At 42.6% G+C, this 22,114-nt stretch overlaps 2 protein-coding genes across 3 annotated transcripts in view; one reads left to right on the top strand and one right to left on the bottom strand.

Moving 5' to 3' along the window:
• The first annotated feature begins 2,183 nt into the window (after positions 1-2,183).
• Positions 2,184-5,111, top strand: LOC135116206 (leukocyte elastase inhibitor-like). Of its 2 annotated transcripts, XM_064033548.1 has the most exons (3): positions 2,184-2,536; positions 3,329-3,458; positions 3,564-5,111. In XM_064033548.1, the coding sequence occupies exons 2-3, from the start codon at positions 3,330-3,332 to the stop codon at positions 4,659-4,661; spliced, it is 1,227 nt and encodes a 408-aa protein (XP_063889618.1). In that variant the 5' UTR covers positions 2,184-2,536; position 3,329; the 3' UTR covers positions 4,662-5,111. The 2 variants fall into 2 exon arrangements, with proteins under 2 accessions (XP_063889618.1, XP_063889619.1); XM_064033549.1 differs by lacking the exon at positions 2,184-2,536 and having other exon boundaries at positions 3,331-3,458; positions 3,658-5,111.
• Positions 5,112-16,502: 11,391 nt separating this feature from the next.
• Positions 16,503-22,114, bottom strand: part of LOC135116071 (uncharacterized) — a 39,025-nt gene continuing 33,413 nt past the window's right edge. The window contains exons 10-12 of the mRNA XM_064033282.1: positions 21,667-21,783; positions 20,769-20,891; positions 16,503-19,821 (exon numbers count right to left, since the gene is read on the bottom strand). Of these exons, the coding sequence (XP_063889352.1) occupies positions 16,503-19,821; positions 20,769-20,891; positions 21,667-21,783 (3,559 nt within the window). The remainder of the gene's footprint in view (positions 19,822-20,768; positions 20,892-21,666; positions 21,784-22,114) is intronic.

The raw sequence follows: 22,114 nt of genomic DNA, 5'->3' as shown, positions 1-22,114 counted from the left end.
TTTGTGTAGATTGTTATCCATTAAGAGAAAAAAAGAATAGATGCCCATTTTATCGTTATTAGTTATAACGCATTAATAATAGTACACGGTTAAATACATTTAGACATAGTGAGCTTCTTTAGCAACTTATTGCATAACGGAGAGTGACGGATCAAATTGTAGCACGTATTCTTTGATGTGGGACATTGGTACTGGGGCCACTAGTATATGTATATCAGTGGACCCAGTGGTAAGTCTGGCACCCCTTATTCATAAGCACTTTTCTTTTTTTTTTTTTTTTATGTAGGAGGGACACCGTCCAAGGGCAACATAAATCTAATAAAAAATAAATAAAAAAAAGCCCACTGAGATGCCGGTCCCCGAATAGGGTCTGAAGCAGTAGTCAAAAATTTAAGGATAAGTATCTTGAAACCTCCTTCTTGAAGGAGTTCAAGTCATAGGAAGGTGGAAATACAGAAGCAGGCAGGGAGTAATACTGGTTAACTTTTGCATTAGAGAGGTGGACAGAATATGAGTGAAAGAAGAAAGTCTTGTGCAGCGAGGCCGCGAGAAAAGGAGGAGGCATGCAGTTAGCAAGATCAGAAGAGCAGTTAGCATGAAAACAGCGGTAGAAGATAGCTAGAGATGCAACACTGCGGCGATGAGAAAGAAGCTGAAAACAGTCAGTTAGAGAAGAGGAGTTAATGAGACGAAAAGCTTTTGATTCCACCTTGTCTAAAAGAGCGGTATGAGTGGAAACCCCCGCCCCAGACATGTGAAGCATACTTCATACATGGACGGATAAGGCCCTTGTACAGAGTTAGCAGCCGGGGGGGTGAGAAAAATTGGCGATGACGTCTCAGAACACCTAATTTCATAGAAGCTGTTTTAGCTAGAGATGAGATGTGAAGTTTCCAGTTTAGATTATAAGAAAAGGACAGACCGAGGATGTTCAGTACAGAAGAGGTCAGTTAAGTGTTATTGAAGAAGAGGGGATAGTTGTCTGGAAGGTTGTGTCGAGTTGATAGATGGAGGAATTGAGTCTTTGAGGCAGTGAACAATACCAAGTTTGCTCTGCCCCAGTCAGAAATTTTAGAATCAGAAATCAGGCGTTCTGTGGCTTCCCTGAGTGAACTGTTTACGTGGACATGACCGTTCCCTGCTGTAGATTATAAATAAAAGGGAAAACAATGAGTTGATCAGAGTCAATGTAGCTTCCGGATACAAAAGTGATCACCGGCATGTTCATCCTTTCATAAACTTAACGAGAATAATAATAATAATAATAATAATAATAATAATAATAATAATAATAATAATAATAATAATAATAATCTGTCTGCCTAATTCTTCCAATTCCCTCAGGTTCCCATTCCCGTAGTTCTACGCTATGATACAGCAGTTTCGGGAAATCGATGTGGCTCTTTACGATAGGCACCTAACTGTTCCTATTCTCTCTCTCTCTCTCTCTCTCTCTCTCTCTCTCTCTCTCTCTCTCTCTCTCTCTCTCTCTCTCTCTCTCTCTCTCCCTTTTGGCCAGTGCCCAATCCCCCCCCCAAAAAAAACTGTGAAGTCGAAATGCTTATCGCGACACAAAAAGACATTTTGACAATCAGAGAGAGAGAGAGAGAGAGAGAGAGAGAGAGAAAGAGAGAGTGTGTGTGTGTGTGTGTGTGTGTGTGTGTGTGTTTGTGTGACACACAATACCGAAACATCCTCCCATTTTCTATTGCCTTGGTGTTAGTGGCGTGGGGCACGTTCAGGTACTTCCCCAGGCACGGTTCATTCCCTCGTCTGGCCAAGACTTAGGGGGCGCCCAAGTTCTGCGCAGAAACCAATCAAACCGGTGCACCACTTCAGGCCAGGCGAGAGGGATGGAGGGAAGGTGGAAGGCAGAGGAGCGTAGAGGAGGAGGAGAGAAGAGACGAGACAGGAGGGGAGCTTGACGTCACTGGGGTTTTCCACGATGTTGTGTACTACGACAGACTGCCGCTGTGCGCATCGCGTTGGCATTAATGCCTTATGTCCATCACTTATAGTCACGTTGTAGAAAACAAAAACAGTCAGACTTTAGAGAACTCTTAATATTATAGTAGACTTGATCAGGCAAACATGCGTTTATGAGGCACAGGTGTAGATGCCAAATGCCGTCTGCACAGCTCAGGCAACCTTTTCACAAGTAAACACGGGCACAGTCACAATTTTTCCGTCAGTCGCCAGCTGGCAACTCTGGAGTTCCCATGAGTGAATCCATTCCTTCCCTGCTGTGACGCACACTTTATACAGATTTAAAGGAGCGTTGAGGTAAACTGCAGCAGTATTGCTCTCACCGCTGCAGTGAGTGGGGATTTGACAACTCCAGTACATTAACGGGACAGCCGTCACAGTGATCTTAGTTCACAGTCACTTCTCTCCCACCCCGTGACTCCACAACATGCTGGGTTAATAGAATACTATTACCACACCAGCAGCAACATCAGCAGCAGCATTCCCAGCTGTAGACAGTGACATTCGTGGTTGCCTGTGTGTTTTTTACGTTCATCTGTGACGCCATCAGGTTGGTGCAATGCGATGACGTCTATTGTTATTATCTGATTCAAAGCATTCCTACCTTTATTCAGTGTCACTATTTATTGTAAACGTCTGTCGTAAGACTAGCCCCTAAAGCTTGCAAATACCAGAGGCTTAGTGCATTGTGTTGCGTTGTCCTCCGGAGAGAGCAAGGTGATGTGCCAGGACGTCCCTCCTGCGTGAATATGAAAGTGTACACTGTCATGGGTCTGGTGTAGTGTTCAGCCTGCCTGTACACTTCTCCAGCCTTTGCAATAAACAGGCTGTAAGCATGCCACATATGTGGCATGCTTACAGTCAAAATTAAGGAAAATATGTGGCATGCTGTAAGCATGCCACATATTTCCCTTAATTCTGACAGACGAGAATATCTTTCTTGTCTTACACTTGTGCTTCCACGACTAGCATAATATTATTACTGTTATTATTATTGTTACTATTATTATCATTAATAATATCTTTATTTCTATTATTATTATTATTATTATTATTATTATTATTACTATTATTATTATTACGATTATTTATTATTATTATTATTATTATTATTATTATTATTATTATTATTATTATTATTATTAATAATGTTAATATTTTATTGTTATTATCATTAATATTGACATCATTACCATTATTATTATTATCATTATTATCATTATTACATTAATTGCTAATGCTATCATTATTGCCATTGCTTTTACTTTTTCACAAAACCTGTGCTACACGACATGACATGGACGTCCTAGTCATCACAAAGGTAATAAGTATAATCCCACAGCATGCGTGCCCTGGTACTACTGGCGGTGGCCACAGCCTGTCTGGCGATGCCGGAACTCCTGAGCTTCCCGGCGAGCCTCCCCGCTTCGAGGGGATCACACCAGACTACGCTCGGGGACAAGATTCAAGAGGTGAGACTAGGCTTATTGTAAACCAACTACGATGTGATAAAAGTTACACTCAAATTAACCTTTTGGAGCCGAGGCAGCAAATCTAAATGTTTGTGCGTCTTACAGCTTGGCCTAGATGTCTCGCTGGAGCTGCAGAAACCAGGCAATGTGGTTATATCGCCCCTCAGTATTAGCGCCCTCCTCTCTGTCCTCATGATAGGATCCGCGGGCCACACTCACAGGGAGCTTCGGCGTGGTCTCCGCTTCGAAGACACTCACTCCGAGAGTGATGTCCATCTGGGATTTCAAAGGTTGATGGAAGATCTCTCCAGTGACGGACCTGATGTTACCCTCAACGTAGCCAACGGCCTCTTTCTGCAGAGAGGCGCGGGCATCATATACGACTTCACCCAAAAGGCTCGCACCCACTACAACAGTGTAGTCACCACGCTCGACTTCCACAACTCTTCTGTGGCGTCCACGGAAACCATCAACAATTGGGTGAATGAATCCACAAGTGGTATGATCCCCAATCTCTTCACGCAGCCACTCGATCCTCTCACCACCTTTGTTGCCGTGAACACCGTCTTCTTCAACGGCAAGTGGCTCACGCCCTTCGACCCCATGATGACCAAGGACAGGGAGTTCGATACTGGCGCAGGAAAAGTTCAGGTACCCATGATGAGCGGGACATTTACTCTGAACTACATCAACATCCCTGAGCTGGAGGCCCACATGGCCGCCTTCCCCTACAAAGGTGGCCGGCAGGCCATGTACATCATTCTGCCCAAAGGTCAGGCTACAGCCAATCTGGAGGCACTGGAGCAGGAGCTGACCGCCGAGAAAATCAACTCCCTCATTGCCAAAATGACTCCTCTGGAGATGAGGGTGTGGCTGCCTCGAATGCGCCTTTCCTTCAAATCAAGCCTGCGAGACACGCTCAAGAAACTGCACATGGGGTCCATGTTCAATCCCGCCGCAGCGAACTTCTCCCGCCTGACGACGCTGCCTGTGTGGGTGGACGATGTAGTGCACGAGACCGTCATCGAAGTCTCTGAGGAAGGCACAAAGGCCGCCGCCGCTTCTGGCTCAGAATTCAACCGTATGGGTACCTCTAGGACCTTTATTGTCAATCAACCAGGAATCTTTTCCATCCAGGACGTGGTGTCCGGCGTGCCGCTTTTCTGGGGCAGACTAGTGCAGCCTGAGCCCCTGAGGACCTAATGTCCCCATTACCGCCAGGAACAACATGTTTCCTCGTACTGTCGTTTCCAGTACTATGCGTGAAGACCCCACACCGACGCTTCCTGTGTGGGGGCCATGCACGACGTGAATGTGTGGCCTGGAGGTGACGGTGCGTCCTTGTCTGTCTGTCATTCTGTATCCATGTTTGTGTTGCTTTGTCTGTTTGTATGTCAGTACTTCTGTCACTGTCTTTCTGTATGTACGCTTTGTGTATGAATATCAATCTTGTCACATGTACTATTTTTATATTAGCCAGTCTGTATGCCAGTATGTTCGCCTCTCAGAGTTTTATAGTTTATTAATGAACCTAAATATTTATTAAAACATTTACCTGAGATCCCTAAAACTTTACCATCCGCAGAATTTATTCATTGGAAGCAACAATGTCCAGACCTTTGTTTATAGTAACCATAAAGCATGAAACCATCATCAAATACTATATCTGTCCATGCACCCGATGCCTGTGCTGCAGATGAGTGTAAAATTTGTGCCTGTCTCTTATGGTACAGCAGCACACACACACACACACACACACACACAAAAAAAAAAAAAAAAAAAATCCCCAATGCTAAGGACAAAACGACGATTCTTTTCACTGAATCACATAGACAATGAGGGGATGTTGAAGATTTAGACGGCTGGGCACTCTGAGGGGAGATGATGACCCCGTGACCAAGCAAACGGGACAGCATGGAGGAAATAGTCGTGGTGAGCGTGATGACAGGTGAGGGAGGCGCGGAGCATGTTACTCGTCTGGTGTGGCGGGACCGCAATCAGAGGCTAGTAATTTGCTGACAGTTTCTATAGTAAACTTGGCAACTGATATACTCTAAGACCTGAAGACATCAGTTTAAGGGAAAACGCTACAAGTAGATAAAGTAAGTATGACTCGACTTGTGACCAGGACTGAGCCTCTCCCTGATATGCGCCAAGGGAAATACGTTCACCAAACGGTCTTCTTTTTAATATTACTGCATAAACACTACATCTTTTGTAAGTGTATACGGGAAAAGAAAAAAAAACTCATCTTTTACATTGCAGGTGTCATCCAATGGAAATCACTAAACAAGAGAAAATATCAAAGTGGACAAAACAAGAATCCAGTGTCGTAATTAAGTACTTTTTGAAAAAATTGTGTAAACTATATTTCTCTTGTGACGTTATTTGGAGGAGACAGAGAGCTTTTTGAATGGACCTGGTAGGATTTAAACACCATGTAATACTAGAGTCACTGTTATGTATAAGTATCCCTGCTACCAAATCTCCTCACCCCTTATTCATGAACTTATAGGGATGGTCGTTCCTCGCAGATCATAAATAGACGGAAAAAAATATTTGATCTTAGTCTATGTGGCCTCGTGATACATAACAGTGTTGACCGGCATTTTCATGCTTTCATATACTTAACGAAAAATGATAATACGTAAATAAAACAAAAGATGTCTGTACTTATCTTTTCCTACTGAATTCCGCTGACGTGAGTGGCCATTTTCTTTTTCAGTCCGTAATCTCTGAGAAACATTCATTGATATATATAAGGACGAAATAAAGTTTTAAATATATCCGAGAGATTGTGTTATATTGTCCTGTCTTTGCTAAACAATCTGTCAAATAGATTTAGATTTCAGTTCACAAATGAGAGACAGAGAGAGAGTGTGTGTGTGTATGTGTGTGTGTGTGTGTGTGTGTGTGTGTGTCTGCGTGAACAGTATTTAACTTTCCACGACCTTGAGAGGCCGCCCCGTGACGCGCTGCTCTGATGTTCATGTCAGCAGCAGCGGGGTCACACCTCAGGCCCGCTTCGCTCCGTCATCCCTCACAGGCTTGCCCTCCCCCAACAAGGACATGCATTGCCCACTGAACATTACCCGAGCCACATTCCATTATGTAATTTAACCGTGAATTGTTAAGGCACCTGAAGCATTGTAAAATTGCTGGTGCGCGTTTAGAGTTTAATTTCAAAGGAAATTAGTGATAGTTGTTAAAATCTTCTAGTGTTTGGAATCATCTTTAAATACTGATTAAAGGAAGTAAATGATCTTCTATTGTCATTACCAGTTAAAGAAGACAATATCAAAGGCCAAATGTATAGATCAAAAGATAACGTTAAAGATTTCAAATCAAATATCAAGAAAACTGCTAATGTAGTATTGTCGCCAAAAGTCTTCTGGTGCATTTGAAAATATAGTTAACAGATTAAAGATGTATTTTACATTTACAGACCACACTGTTCGTATTTTCACGAGATGCGTCACAAATTCTATTAATACTTTCTCACATGAAAGGAGATGAGATACACACGTAGTATTTCCTGTCTATCTCCTCTTATATAAACGGAGAGGAGACACGAATTCCCTGTCTCTAAAATACAACTTGATCTCTTTACGGAACCACGAGGAAACAGAGGAAGATGAAAACATGTTTCCTGTCTCTAAACTTCATCTCGACAACTGTCCGAGCCAAGACCCAACAGCTGCTGCATGATACAGTAAAGTCAAGCCTGACAACTCGACATGGGACTAAGCATCACCACGCGACAGGAAGTGCCGTTGACCCGAGGTGGATGCTTGGTAACGTGGCAGCGTGGTGGTGTGGGAGCTGCACTGATGTCTTAGTTATGGCCAGAAGTACGCTTCCAAGTCTGCACTTTCATCGCAGCTCCGTTTTCTATTATCATTGTTTTCAGCAATGACTTAATATAATGACTGTGATCCTTAATGACTCTCTTGTACAGCTTTGGAATGTATATAACGAATGTACGTAATTATGAATGTTATCTCATCAAACTGGTAACCAGCCATTTTAAGGAGGTGAAATAAGAGGAGAGGCCCTAACAGACGCGCGCTTCACCACTGAGAGGTTTGACAGGCCGGCCCATGATTGGCAAAAGCTCGTCCGTCACACTGCGGAGTGTGGTATTTTCAACAGATGCTAGGAGAATATTACCCACATGTGCTATTTTATTTGAACTTTTATTTGACATAAACAAGTAATACACTAGTATAAGTTAAATTATACGTCAGAAAATTTTTATATTTAAATTAATGTTATGCACGTGGAGAGAGAGAGAGAGAGAGAGAGAGAGAGAGAGAGAGAGATTGGCCAGTGAAGCGAATTAGTTTCGTGTATATTTGGCAACTCCTAATTCAGATTTTTCTTGTAACATGGCAGTGATCTGTTTTCCTCTGTAGTCACATACGATTTATATATACTTTTTGGCAACTGCTTCAGTTAATAAGTGTAAGTGATTTACGTGCGGCTCTGTGTCGTACATATGATTGGTAAGATCAAAGAATCTGTCTCTGCTGTCACATGTCTGTAAGACGACACTTGCCACACTCTCAGTCTAAAACGTGAAGATTGCGTGGTGACCATAAATTCTCTGAAAAGTTTCTCACTTGTCACACAAATGTCTATCATATCATCTATTGGGGTACTGATCTCCCTTTGCTCTTGAGATTGACGAGGGAGTGGATGGAAGAGGCGGTAACGTTTTTCAGGGTTAAAGCGTCAATGCAGGCCTCGCAACGCAGACTTTTTTTTTTTAAGACTACACCACGAAGCCGGGAGTGTGGACAACAAATTTGTTGAAGCACTGATAGGTGTGAAACAGTGGGAATATACAGGTAATAATTTTTCTCCGTACTATCTCCATGTACTTCACTTATTTCACTTGTAAATCAGTTTTTCACAAGAGAGTTGTTTATTATTTTCAGAGAATCATGAGTCATTGGATCATCAGAACATAAGAACATAAGAAATAAGGGAAGCTGCAAAAAAACACCAGGCTTACACGTGGCAGTCCCTGTATGAAATATACCAACCTATTTCCAGCTATCATCCCCATCCGTAAATCCGTCTAATCTTCTTTTAAAGCTGCCTCATGTCTTAGCACTAACAACTTGATTACTGAGTCCGTTCCATTCATCTGCCACTCTATTTGAGAACCAATTTCTTCCTATCTCTTTCTTAAACCTAAATTTTTCAAGCTTGAACCCGTTATTTCTTGTTCTGTCCCGGTTGCTAATCCTAAGAATTTTGCTTACATCCCCCTTGTTATAACCCTTATACCACTTGGACTTCTATCAGGTCCCCTCCTAACCTACGTCACTCTAAAGAATGTAAATTTAACAGCTTCAATCTCGCCTCGTAAGGAATACTCCTCATCCCCTGTACCCTTTTAGTTATTCTCCTTTATACTGATTTTAATAGACCTATGTCCTACCTGTAATGCGGGGACCAGAACTGCACAGCGTAGTCTAGATGAGGTCTGACCAGCGCTTAATGTAACTTTAATATTACTTCGGGCTTTCTCATTTCAGCACTCCTAAATATTAATCCTAATACCCTATTTGCCCTGTTTCTGGCCTCTATGCATTGCTTTCCTAGACGGAGTTCAGAGCGAGTGTAGGACATTTTGGCCACGGTCGCTTTGGCCACAGACGTTTTGGCCATTGGCCAACAAATTAGGACGTTTTGGCCACGGAAAATTTATTTATCTTTTGAATGTACGGTACTTTTCCTTATAATTCGCGCCATATATATATATATATATATATATATATATATATATATATATATATATATATATATATATATATATATATATATATATATATATATATATATTTTTTTTTTTTTTTTTTTTTTTTTTTTTTACTTAAAATTCATGGTTTTAAGTTTTAATTGGATGCCGCGCGCAAAAATTCAGTAGTCATATGGTACTGCTCTACAGTGATTTGAGACTGAGTGAAGCTTCACACACACACACACACACAGCCTTTACTGCTTTACAGTGATTTCGAGACTGAGTGAAGCTTCAGTTTGTTTTGAACATATGCTTTTTACTGCTATATGGTGCTGCTTCAGTCCTTTTGAGACATACTGAAACAAAAAGGACTGTTTGAGCTTTGTTTCAGGTTGTTTTGAGCTGTGAAGCAGTTGGTAGTTTGTGAAGTTTATGACTGAGGTGAAGAACAGTCTGGTGGGAACTAAAGTCCACAGTACTGTGCAATTATAAATTATTATAAATTATAATAATATACTGTGAAGAAATGCTCAACATTTTAAATATATTGCATTAAAGAATATTTTTGTTTTCTTCACATTTTGTCCCGTGGCCAAAACGTCCTCAGATGATGATTTCGTGGCCAGAACATCCGTGGCCAGAACGTCCGTGGCCAAAATGTCCGGCTTCCGTTCAGAGCTAACTATAACTCCTAAATCTTTTTCGTACCCTGAACCTACCAGAGTTTCGTTGTTTATTGTGTACCTACTATGTGGGGTTTCCTCTACCTACGCTAAGTAGTTTGCATTTGTTGATATTAAACTGCATTTGCCATTTGTCCGTCCATTCGTTCATCCTATCTAAATCTGCCTGTAAGGCGATGACATCCGATTCTGACCTAATTAATCTACCTATCTTCGTGTCGTCCGCAAATTTACTAACATCACTGCTAATCCCACTACCCAAGTCATTGACATATATTAAAAAGAACAGTGGTCCTAATACTGATCGCTGTGGCACCCCACTAATTACATGACCCCACTCGGATTTAGAGCATTTTATTACGACTCTCTGTCTCCTGTCGCTTAGCCATGACCTTATCCAGCCTAACACCTTCCCATCTATCCCATGTGCCCTAACCTTTCTCAGGAGCCTCTCATGGGGTACCTTGTCAAACGCTTTACTGAGTTCCAGATATAAGATGTCATAACTATCACCATTATCTGCTGCCTCGTACACTTTACTGTAAAAACTTAATAAGTTCCCCTTCGTGAAGCCATGCTGTGACTGATTTATAAAGTTACGTTTGCTCCCTAATGTTCTTCGCTATTATTGACTCCATTATTCTACCTACAACAGAAGTTAAGCTGACAGGTCTATAATTAGACGTTAAAGTTTTATCTCCTTTCTTAGAGATGGGTACTACATTAGCCTGCCTCCACATTACTGGTATCTCACCTGACTCAAGTGATTCCCTAAAGACAAAAACTAACGGATCACTAATAATAACCTCTCTGTATTCCTTAAGTACTCTGAGATATATTTCATCTGGTACTGGTGTCTTGAACTTTTTTAGCCTATCTATCTCCTGTTCCACTATCTCTTTAGTTATATTAATAATATAAGTCAGCTTCTCATTCTCATCTGCTCTAACCATCTGTTCACTATTCGGCATATCCTGCATGTTTTCCTGGGTGAAGACAGTTAAAAAACACTCATTCAGAATTTTACTAATCTCCTCCCCAGAACTAATCAGCTCCCCATCTGCTGCCTTTAACGGACCTATTGTTTCATCCTATATACCTGATAAAATCCCGTGGGGCCCGTCTTCGCCTGGCTGGCTACCTTAAATTCATAATTGTTTTTAACTTTCCTCGTTAACTTAATGACTGTTCTAATTAATTAATTATATTGTGACCTTAAAACCTCTTCCCATGCCTTTATATACTTATATATATATATATAAATAAATAAATAAATATATATATATATATATATATATATATATATATATATATATATATATATATATATATATATATATATATATATATATATATACTTCTCTTCCTCCCCTATATACTGGTTTGAGCTAACAGTCATCCATTTAGGGTGATTTTTCCGTGATTTTATTGCTCTATACAGGATGTTTGCTAATTGTCCTGTATGCACTTTATCTCATCTTGGCCCCTTCCATCCTCTCCACTCTCTCATCTACTTGCCTCGACCTCACCTCTCCCATCTCAGCATGGCTTGACCCTTCAACATACTCATACATATCTCTCCCTCTCTCTCTCTCTCCGACCCATCCTCTTGTCCTACACCCTCACACCTCACCTCACCTCTCTCATTCTGCCTTATCTTTTTCAAATCCGTCCCGGACCTAACCTCAACCTGCATCCGTTGCCAGTCAATTCCTTGGAGGTACCTTATTAATCCCTCAAAGTCTGCTCTCCTAAAATTAGGTATTTTACTTGGGTTTTTGTTTCTAAATGTTTCCTCCCATTTTAATTTGTACCTTATTTTCCAATGTCACTGTTACCTAGCCGTCCTCCAACCTCTACTTGCGTGACTGCTTCCTCCATGACAGTTAGAATTAAATCTAGAATATTGTTCCCCCTTTTGGGTCCTACGATTTCCTGTTTCAAAAAATTATCCCGAATTACCTTAAGAAATTCCTCTGCTTCCCTGTTAGCCACCATCAGGCTCCAGACGATATTCCTAAAATTAAAATCTCCTACCACGCATACCTGACTGTACATGCCTGTCTATTTATTTCCTGTTATAGTGAGGTGTCAATTTCCTTTGTACTGTTCGGTGGCCTGTACACTACTCCCAGTACTACTGACTGTGATCCTTCCTTAATATCTACCCATATCGACTCTGGTTTGCTATCTGTTTTAATTCTACTCTTAATACAACACTGTAATGTGTCCCTAATGTATAACCCGATACCTCCTTCTCTCCTGTTTTCCCTGTCTTTATAGAACAGTGTATAACCATCTATCTTAACCTCTGGATTAAATACTTTTCCTGACACATCTAACCAAGTTTCTGTTAAAGCAATGACATCAAGGTTCTCCACACGCCATTCCTCTAAGCAAGTCTATTTTATTCAAAATACTTCTACAATTTGTGCAGTAAACACTTAAGCTATTTTTCACCTTCTCCGAGCTAGTTACCTTTCTAGATTTAACTAATTTGTCCTTCATTTCGACCTCACAACCCCTTCCTCCCTCCTGACTAACGAAAAAAAAAAACGCTGGAGTGCAGTTACCTCCCGCTCGAGTGTTCCGGCCAAATTTCGCTAGCTAGGTACTGTTAGTATTGGTACATATTCCAAGGGCACGCAGTTACCACTCGTGATGTCTACAGTATTATCATAGACCAACAACTCCTTATAGGCAGCAGAAAACTGTTTAACTGTGGGGATTGTTATAGCATTCCCCTCAAATGTCTTACTTTCCCAAGAAACAGCTCAATGTGGTCATGACAACTTATATGTCACTGAAAACTTAAGTGGAAACCATGAGGTACAATTAGATTATAATGTAGGATTTGGACACTGCAAAAAAGAAATCCTAGAAAGCCTGTGCGATTTGTCTTCGGAATCAGCGATCCATCAGGTAATTTAGGGGAGCGGACATATGCTTCTGCTTTCATTAAAAAATCATTCACCTATCGGAATTTTCCTTCTGAATAAGAGACTTGTAGCCTTTTTTTCAATCAAATTCCTTGAAATTAATATGTCAAAAACAGTGTTAAACATCATAACAATGTTAACATCATAATGAAGTATATAGTTGCTTCACATCCCTCATAATTACTTGTTTGTTCCTGCACACAAAATCTCAATGAATTAGCGACTGATCCACTGGGCAGCTGTGCTGATAATTAATTTTCCTTTTTATCCTTCTCCGCGCAACATGTGCAGCTCTAAGTTTATTCCCTAAATGAAGCAGTTCGTATTCTTGAGGTTCATGCACTCTTTCAATGAAGTCCCACTTCCATTTGCATCAACTAGCACCTTATCACCAAAATAGTTCTTCACAAGTAGGATCTGAAAGCACACACACTGGTGTTTCTGTCACTGGGTGTCTGAAAGCTGATTCAATGTGCCCAAACACAAAACTACACCCAAGATTATTTACCATAGCTATGTTTGATGCTGCGCTGTCCATCTCCCATCTTGTATACTGAATGAATGCTGTGGCGAACAGAGCAGCCAGAGTGGGATCACAATCTCGTGCATAGTCAGGTGTTGTAAGGTCAGGTCAAGTCAGGAGTGGGCACAGGAGGTAGCATCTTTTGCCAATCCAAAGATAGCCGCCAGCCACCGCGACCGACCTCACTTTTGCCGTGCCTTGGCTTCTCCTTCTATTCTATCTCCATGGGTTATTCAACATTTTGTCACTGGATTATGCTAGGACGAGGTCATCTCGTAATCAAATACCGTCATTGTATGTCATCGTATCGTGTTTTATGTGTTGCCACAGCATAAACCCTAGTCACAGTGGGATGACATTATTACGGGATTACTCCTTTCTCAGTCTGCCAAACTAAGCTTCTTTCCTCCGAGTGACACTGCATACCTCCTTATGTACGTCGTTAAAGCCGCGACTAAAATTAGTATTTTTCTGTGACTAGGTTACAAAGTTGTAAAACGTGGCAGTCCGGTTAGGTTAGTTATAATGGATGACTTGTGACGGTAATGACATATTTAGTAATAGAATATATGATTTCATTCACCAGAACAAAAAAAAAATTCGTTCACTTTTCAGGCTATGCTAAACTGACTCAGATAAGTATGAAAAAGAAAAAAGAAAAAAACTAATGATTTTACTCCGTGAATTCAGGAGAGTAAATCTTCCCCTTTGCTTCGATTTTACAGTCCCCATACTTGCCCAGACTATATCCCAAAGTCAAAAGGTAAAGCAGCAAGTGACTATGTGGGCTGTTCCGTTCAGCCACACTCTGCCACCAGTGAACGGTCGGTGTGCGGTAGCAATGCCGAGGAGGCCGTGCTGCTGTGCTTTCCATACGCCAATTCATATACAAGTTGTGAAATAGGAGCCACAACAATGATATTGCTCACCTGATCGTGTCTGGAGAGAATGATGTTGCTGGGGAGCGGCCAGTGACAGCTGTCTTCAACTCAACGCCGCTTGTTTACACTTCACACGTGCACCCAGTGATGATCGTACTGTGTTCATTTCAAACGTACTCACATTCAAGCAGTGTAGTTTCAGAGCAATTACATGATCACGTTACCCTGTATGCCATATACGCGCCACGTTCCCGTACAATAATAAGAGATGAAATGGCTGCCCTGATGGAGTGTTACAAACGGTTTACATTTTTATAAAGACTCGTCCTTACGGAGGATCAACTCACTGACCCATCTTCCCTGCCAAGACAAGTATCTAAACAGTCGCTAAATAAGCTATAGTGGATTAATCCGGAAGGGTCCCCTTGTTCATTTGAATACTTTCGTTTATGCCAAAATATCAAAACTATAGCAAAATGGTACAAGGTTGTCAATTTAACCAGTTATCAAATCGGATAAAATGTCAATAAGACGTTCATGGAATCATGAAGGTATGTATAGGAAATGTTTACCAACTAACAGTGTATAACGAAGAAAATTTTGCCTCTGTAATCAGTGGTAACTGAAGCAAGACTGTTCGAGTTCTCGAAACGGATCCTTGTTTGTTTGTTTTTCATATATAATGACCCCAAAAGTAGGAAATGTCTTACTCTACTAGGAACCTTTCTTCTATTGCAAAATAAGAATTGATATTTCCTATTCAGTGTATATAAAGTGAATGGTCAGCTGAACTCGCTGTGTCACGTGATCCTCTTACATACTTACCTGCCCCTGCTCAAACTGGTTCGAACACCATCTAATATTAACTAAAACCAGTTTCCAAGAGTTCTTGTCTTCAGGACCGACATGAGCCCTTCGTGTAAGCAATGAAATTTTTTATAGGAATTGGATTAAAACCATGAATTAGATTATCAGGTAAATCTTTCATTTGCACTCCTAACCTGTAAGGAACAATCACCCTAAGGAATTTCTGAATAAGTACTATATGTAGTTTTCTACACGACAAGGCTCTTCAGGGAACACGTTATTTAATATATGGAGCCAAATTTTTCGGTACCTTATCCGTAATGCGGCAGCGAGGATATGGAGAACCAAGCAAGAGAGAGAGAGAGAGAGAGAGAGAGAGAGAGAGAGAGAGAGAGAGAGAGAGAGAGAGAGAGAGAGAGAGAGAGAGAGAGAGAGAGACGCAATGCCTTGTCTTGAGGTTGAAGTAAAAGTTACCTGCACACTTTCACGATTGTTTTAACTCATGGAAACAACAAAACATGGGCATTCACCACCATGACATATCGTATCCTGAATAAAACAACAAAAACATTTCTTTGTTTCCACTAAACTACAACAATACTGAACAAAGCAAAACGGAGGCGAATCAAGGTTGCTGGCTGATATATTAGGACAGTAAAGACAAACAATAGAGAGAGAGAGAGAGAGAGAGAGAGAGAGAGAGAGAGAGAGAGAGAGAGAGAGAGAGAGAGAGAGAGAGAGAGAGAGAGAGAGAGAGAGCAGCGCCACACGCACCCTGGGCAGGTTAGATGTGATGGGGTAGGAAATAAGAGTGAAGTGAAGGACAGAAAGAAAGGGCACGAAGTGTGGAGGAGAATAAGGAGTGAGGGTTGGGAAAAAAAAGATATGTTTTATTAAAGACGAGAGAGAGAGAGAGAGAGAGAGAGAGAGAGAGAGAGAGAGAGAGAGAGAGAGAGAGAGAAGCAGTATTTAGGTTCATGGTGGATATTTTATTTGTGTTGTCTAGACTGTGTGTGTGTAAGCTGTATTTAACATTAAATTTTACTCTTTCCAAAATAACACGAAAGGAAACACTGCTGACGCATATATTTGCCCTTGGTTGTTGTTGAGCGAGAGCGTCACTAGCATACATTATTCATGCTAGTTCCCACTCTTCATGACCACTCATGGTAGACCATGTGCATACCACGCAGTTCATGGAAAAGCGGAACAGAATGAGCATGGAGAGGCATATCACGACTGTAATGCAACTCGAATCATGCCTTCAGTTCCAACAAATATTTCTGTGATTTCTCTTGGTATCTCGCTTTTTGTATCCTTCACGCCTCCTCCTCCTTCTCCTCCTCCTTCTACTTCTCCTTCTCCTCCTCCTCCTCCTCCTCCTCCTATTCCTCCTTCTCCTCCTCCTCCTTCTTCTACAATCTTTTAAAAAATCAAGCAAGAGAAGAATGATTACCTTTTACCATTTCCCCCACAGCCTCTCGCGCTGATGCGCCATCACCACATCTAGGGGAAGCACCGGAGATAAGATGTATTCTCTTACTCTCGAAGGTTGCCTAGTGGCAGAAGCAAGTACAGGCCTGTGCTGGGCTTGACTTCCAAGAATGTGGATCTGGGAGTGGCGGTGCGGGGAAAACACGTCCTGAGCAATGGCTGCACTGGCTATCATTGGTCGTGGATGTAGCGTGACATCAGTAGAGGGAGGGAAGGGCAACAGGTCACCAGTTACCGGGTGCGCCAAGAGAGCAAATTCCTGCCCCTGACTGAGGCTTGGACGCCACTGTGGTTGAATTTGGGACTCTGACATTTCCATGGACGAGAAGGACGCGCGATCTATGGTGTCCGCCAGCCAGACCTGTGCTCCCTTTCTTCCGGAACTGCGGGTGTTTGTCGTGATGTATGGTGACGTGTGACCGAGGGTACGTGATGAAGCATGGACGCCGCGCCAGGCTGTTTGTATTGGACTCACCGGAGAAAGCGTCAACTGGAGTTTGCTTCTCGAGGGTGTCATAATCGACTTTGATGCGTCACCGTAGAGGCTGCTACCGACACTTGACGGCTGCAGAACTCTTTCATTGTGTGGGATGATGTAACCAGATTCTGTGAGGCTCTTTGCAAACTTAAGGCGAATTTTCACTTTGGTGTCCGCATTCTCAACATTGCTTGCCAAATCGCCAACATCACGAATCGTCCTGTTGCTGGTCTTTTTTCTTGGTCGTGACAGTGAAAACACCGGTGCTGCTTGGCCCTTTAGCTTCCTCTTTGTTCGGTCATTAGACATGTTATCCAAAACTATCATTGGAAAAGTAAACCTCGGGAAACCTTTATTAGTACGTGAGTTGGATTTTTCACCAAATAAGTTGCTGGTGGAGTTCAGGAGGGAAGAGAGGCGCTGTCTTGAGAGGGAAGTCTTTCGGGTGATGTTATTCGATGCAGCAGGTCGCTTCTGCGGCCCTCTTGCAAAACTCTCACGAAGCCCGAGCCCCAAGTTCTGTCTGGTAAGAGACTCCCCTTCGGCTGCGTCAGAGGTAGACACCATTTTTGAGCCACTCGCTGCCTTCTCCTTCTTTTGATTGTCTTGGAAATTAATGAAATAGTTTTGTATAACGTGCGGCCGCTCTGAGAAAAGTTGTGATGTCCACCAGTCAGCAGGGAGACGGTGAGCCTCTGGTACAGGGTGCTTCTTGGAATTCAACTGTGAGGCCTGTGACTGGCTGGCCTGAGAAATGTCCCAACCTGATTCTCTTCCATGAGGATATGCTGTGGGGACAGAACGAGAGGAGGGAGTGCTGAGGGACGGGAAAGAGTTGTCACGATGAGAAAAGGTTATCTGGTGGGAGGAAAGTTCTGGGGACGTTGTGACGGTGATGAATTTTGAATCCTGGAGAGCATCACTAAAGGATCGAGGAGGCAGCGTGGAGGGTGGCGGCATCCACTGTCGAGGTGCGTTGGTCATCCTGGCTGGGTGAGGAAACGGGAGCTTCTTAGGCACAGACGAGCTGACAAGGCGGAAAGAGTCTCTGTTGCGAGGACCAACTTCACCAGACGCACGGAGAGAATCGGACGTCCTCTGCTCTCCCCGTTCTTTGATAGGAGCTAATTTTGCGTTAAGGATTAGGGCCTTTGATGTGTCGTTGTTTAAGGCCAAGTGAAGTACATTACCAGAGGAGTTTGATGAATCCTGGACATCGTCATGAGTGCGAGAGCCTCCGGTATGTTGAGTTTTGCCCCGAAGTTCCTTTACGTATCTTTTTACCGTCCGAGGCAGCTGCTGGAGGTCCACTTCGGTGTCTTCAAGACCGCGTCGCCTCTGCGCTGCGTGTGTCGAGTCCGAGGAAAGGGAAGAGGCAGCCGAGATAAGACGACCATCAACAGATATGAGCAGCTCTAGAGGCACCTGCGTCCCATCCTGCCGCACCTGCTGCAGCGTCAGGATGAAGTTGTTGTCTCCAGTCTCGGACACTTGCACATTGTCCCCAACAGCCCTTACTCCCAGGTGGTTCAGCTCACCGATGATGCCCTGGTGAGGGTGATGGGAGTGATGGGAGTCCGTCACCGGACCCGTAGTGAAGGTTGGGGGAGGAAATTCTACATTCAGGAATTCATTTTCGTCGCCAAGGAGCCTTGAGTCCTGGGGTGTGGAAGGCGTGATGAGGTGGAGGGCTGTGGTGGTCGGAGGGAGGGTGGGGTTGGTAATAGGACTGGTGGCTTGGAACAGAGCTTTCGGCGAGACTGTACCAATGGTCGGGGGAGGAGTCTCAAAGTTTGTCACTCCGCTAGGAGGGCGCGAGAAAGTAATGTTAGTGACCTGCAAGTAGGAAGTGACCAGAGGGTGCGGGGAAGTTTCAAGAGATTCCCTGAAAGCGGGGGAGAAAGTTACGGGTCGCCAATCATTGGGACTAACTGTCGACGTCCCCAGATGCAGCGACCCCTTGGAGCTGGACTCTTGTTGATGCAATAGTAACAGTTGTTGTTGCTGTTCATGTGGTGCTGGTACTGGTGGTGGTAGTGGTGTTGGTGGTGATGGTGGTGGAGGTGGTGGTGTTGGTGATGAAGGTGACGGAGGTAATGGTGGTTGCTGTTGTTGATGATGATGGCGTTGATGTGGCTCGGTCTGTTGCAACTGGTGTTGGTGTTGTTGGTGTTGATTTTGCTGTTGATGTTCCTGATGCTGGTGTTGCTGCTGCTGATGTGAGTGCTCCTGGAAATGATGTTGCTGGTTCTGGTGCTGATGATGCTGCTGCTGCTTGGTCTGCTGGTTCTGGTGCTGCTGCTGGTGCTGGTGGTGCTGTTGCTGGTCCGGTTGGTATATGTGGTGAGGCTGCTGGTTGTGGTGTGGCTGCTGGTGTAAATCCTGCCATTTAGATCCTTCCTGGTCCTGCCACGCCTGGTGCTGCAACCCCTGGTTGTCGTGCTGACCAAAGGCTGCTTGCGGTTCCGAGCTGACGTCCAGAGTTCCGAAAGCATCAGGCCCGGAGTTTTGGGTCCTGGTGAATCGCTGGGATGGCGTAGATACAGCGACCGGAGCTTCTGTCACTGACTGCTGTGAGTGTTCTCTCTCCTCAGCAGGGCCACCGCTGAGCCCCGAGGTATCTGGTAGCGGAGTCTGTTGCCTGACTTGACAAAAACATCCTGATGGGACCCTGAAAGCTGCCTGGAAGACTCCGCCGCCAGGGGCCTGTGGATCTAAGGCGGCCATCTTGTGTAGGCTGTAACGTTGACGGCAGGTGGAGGCGAGTGGTGGCGGCACGAAGGGACACAGGTCACCCACCGCCCCGCTACCTCAGTAAGTTTTGATGACAGTATGAATTAGAATAATATCCATGTAGTCATTTGGGTAGAATACGTTACTGGAAATTATTTATACAAGTAACTTTATATCGATGTGATATGAACTTCAAAACTATGAAGATACAAGTTGTATGAACTAAAATAATGTTCATATAGTGATTTACTTAAAACACGTTACTGAAAACTATTTATAAAATCAGTTTTTCATCGATGTGGTATAGAATTCTTAACTATGAATATAAAAAGGAAAACCGGGGTTGAGCTTTCCATTAGCAATAAACTACAGACTTCAGCATAAATAGTGAAAATTTAAACCTTGCTGTAGACCCTTGTTTGAATGTGTTGAGAGAAGGGAAGGATACAAGAGAAAAGAGGAAAAGAAATGTTTGGCAACGCGAGAATCACGGAGCTGAAATAAATTAATTAATTAAAAAAAAAGAAAAAGAAAATATATATATATATATATATATATATATATATATATATATATATATATATATATATATATATATATATATATATATATATATATATATATATATATATATAAATGAAGGACAAGTGTGAGGAAAGAGTAAGAGAGATAAACGAGAAATGTTTAAGGAATAACATAAGGAAATAGGGAAAGGAAAACACAGAATCGGAGCTAAGAAAAAAAAAAGCAACGGAAGAAAAAGAGAACACACAGAACTAGTCAAATAAGAAGAAAGGATGTAAAATAGCCAAAAGAAAAAAAGATGGAGAAACATAAGAACACAGGAAGTAATAAAGAAATGAGACGTGGGAAGCAATTTATGAAAACAAAGAAAGAAAGGAAGTCGGATAGGAAGAAAGAGAATAGAAGAGAAAAAATAAAAATGGATAGACGAAAGGAATTGAAAAGGGAATATGAGAAGCAAGGGAAGAGAGGGGAGAGGGCAAACACATTCAGTACCTGCAGACTTCCATGCGGATTCGCTGCGGGAAGTTCTCTGTATTGATAATCTTGAGCAATGTGCCGTCAGCGGAGTGTCCCCAGCCAGGCCGGAGCTCCTTCACTGTCGCCTCGCACACGTACCTGAAAGAGAAAGAGGAAAAGAGGGAGATTGAAAAGATAGGAGATTAGAGTAAATAGTAAATGTGTTAAAATGCGATGAGGTGAAATGTAAAATGGATTACATAAAAACTCTTAATTCTTTCAATGCAAAGACTTAATAAGCTTAATAACGTACCTGAAAGAGAGAGAGTGAGAGAGAGAGAGAGAGAGAGAGAGAGAGAGAGAGAGAGAGAGAGAGAGAGAGAGAGAGAGAGAGAGAGAGAGAGAGAGAGAGAGAGAGAGAGAGAGAGAGAGAGAGAGAGAGAGAGAGAGAGAGAGAGAGAGAGAGAGACTGAAAACAGGAAATTTAAGTGAATATTAAATAAACTAAAATGCGATAAGGTGAAATGTAAAATAGATAACAAAAAATCTTGTCTTTCACTGCAAGCCTAATAGAATTGTGTGGTGCAAGTTTAATTTTGAAAGGCACCAGTGGTATCAAGGAGTGATCCATTACTTAAAACCTTTTACATTGTGCGTGTTGTTCAATTTCTACTGAATAAAATTATTTAAGGTTACTCAAATAACAAGCGCTATACCAGTTAAAAAAATTGTTTCCAGACTGCCTTCTTTAGAAACTTGCATCTTCAGTGAGATTTTTTTCTCTCTTTCCTTTCTTTCTTTCACCAGTTTTGTTAGTTTTGTTGCCCTTGGTCAGAGACTCTATATAAAAAAAAGAGAGGCAACTAGTAGCCATGCTAATGAGGGAAAAGGAAGTGGAGGGCGGAGGACATCAGTCCACTGCGTGGAGCTTCACCTGTCATGGGGCCGCGCCTGGCTGTAGAAGAAAGAGTCGTTGGCTGGCGAATGAAGCTCTGAGTAGGTGAAAATGGTGGCCGCCCTGCTGTCCCTCACCAGGCTGTCCTGCCACCTGCTGGGGAAACAGACCGGAGGAAGCACAAAAGACCACATCAGGTAACCAAACCAGTGTAGCAGACCAAATCTTCATCACGGAGAGAGCCTCATCAGTCCGCGACACGTGTATCATCAAAGTACTTGGGTATTTATGTCCATTGTGATAAAGGAGTGTGTTATGAAGGCCATATTTGCACGCTAGGAGACTCCGCTCTTCGTAAATCATGTGGGAATGAATTGCATTGCTTCTCTATCGTGGAATTCGCAGTCTCATGTGTGAAACGCCGGATGTATTTGGAAATAAAAATAAAAGTAAAAAAAGTTGTCATTTCCTGAACAAGGCAGAGAGC

The sequence above is a fragment of the Scylla paramamosain genome, chromosome 30 (genome assembly GCF_035594125.1).
Source record: "Scylla paramamosain isolate STU-SP2022 chromosome 30, ASM3559412v1, whole genome shotgun sequence".
Classification (NCBI taxonomy): Eukaryota; Metazoa; Arthropoda; class Malacostraca; order Decapoda; family Portunidae; genus Scylla; species Scylla paramamosain.
The sequence above is the reverse complement of the archived record's forward strand: the minus strand, read 5'-3'. Positions and strand labels throughout refer to the sequence as shown.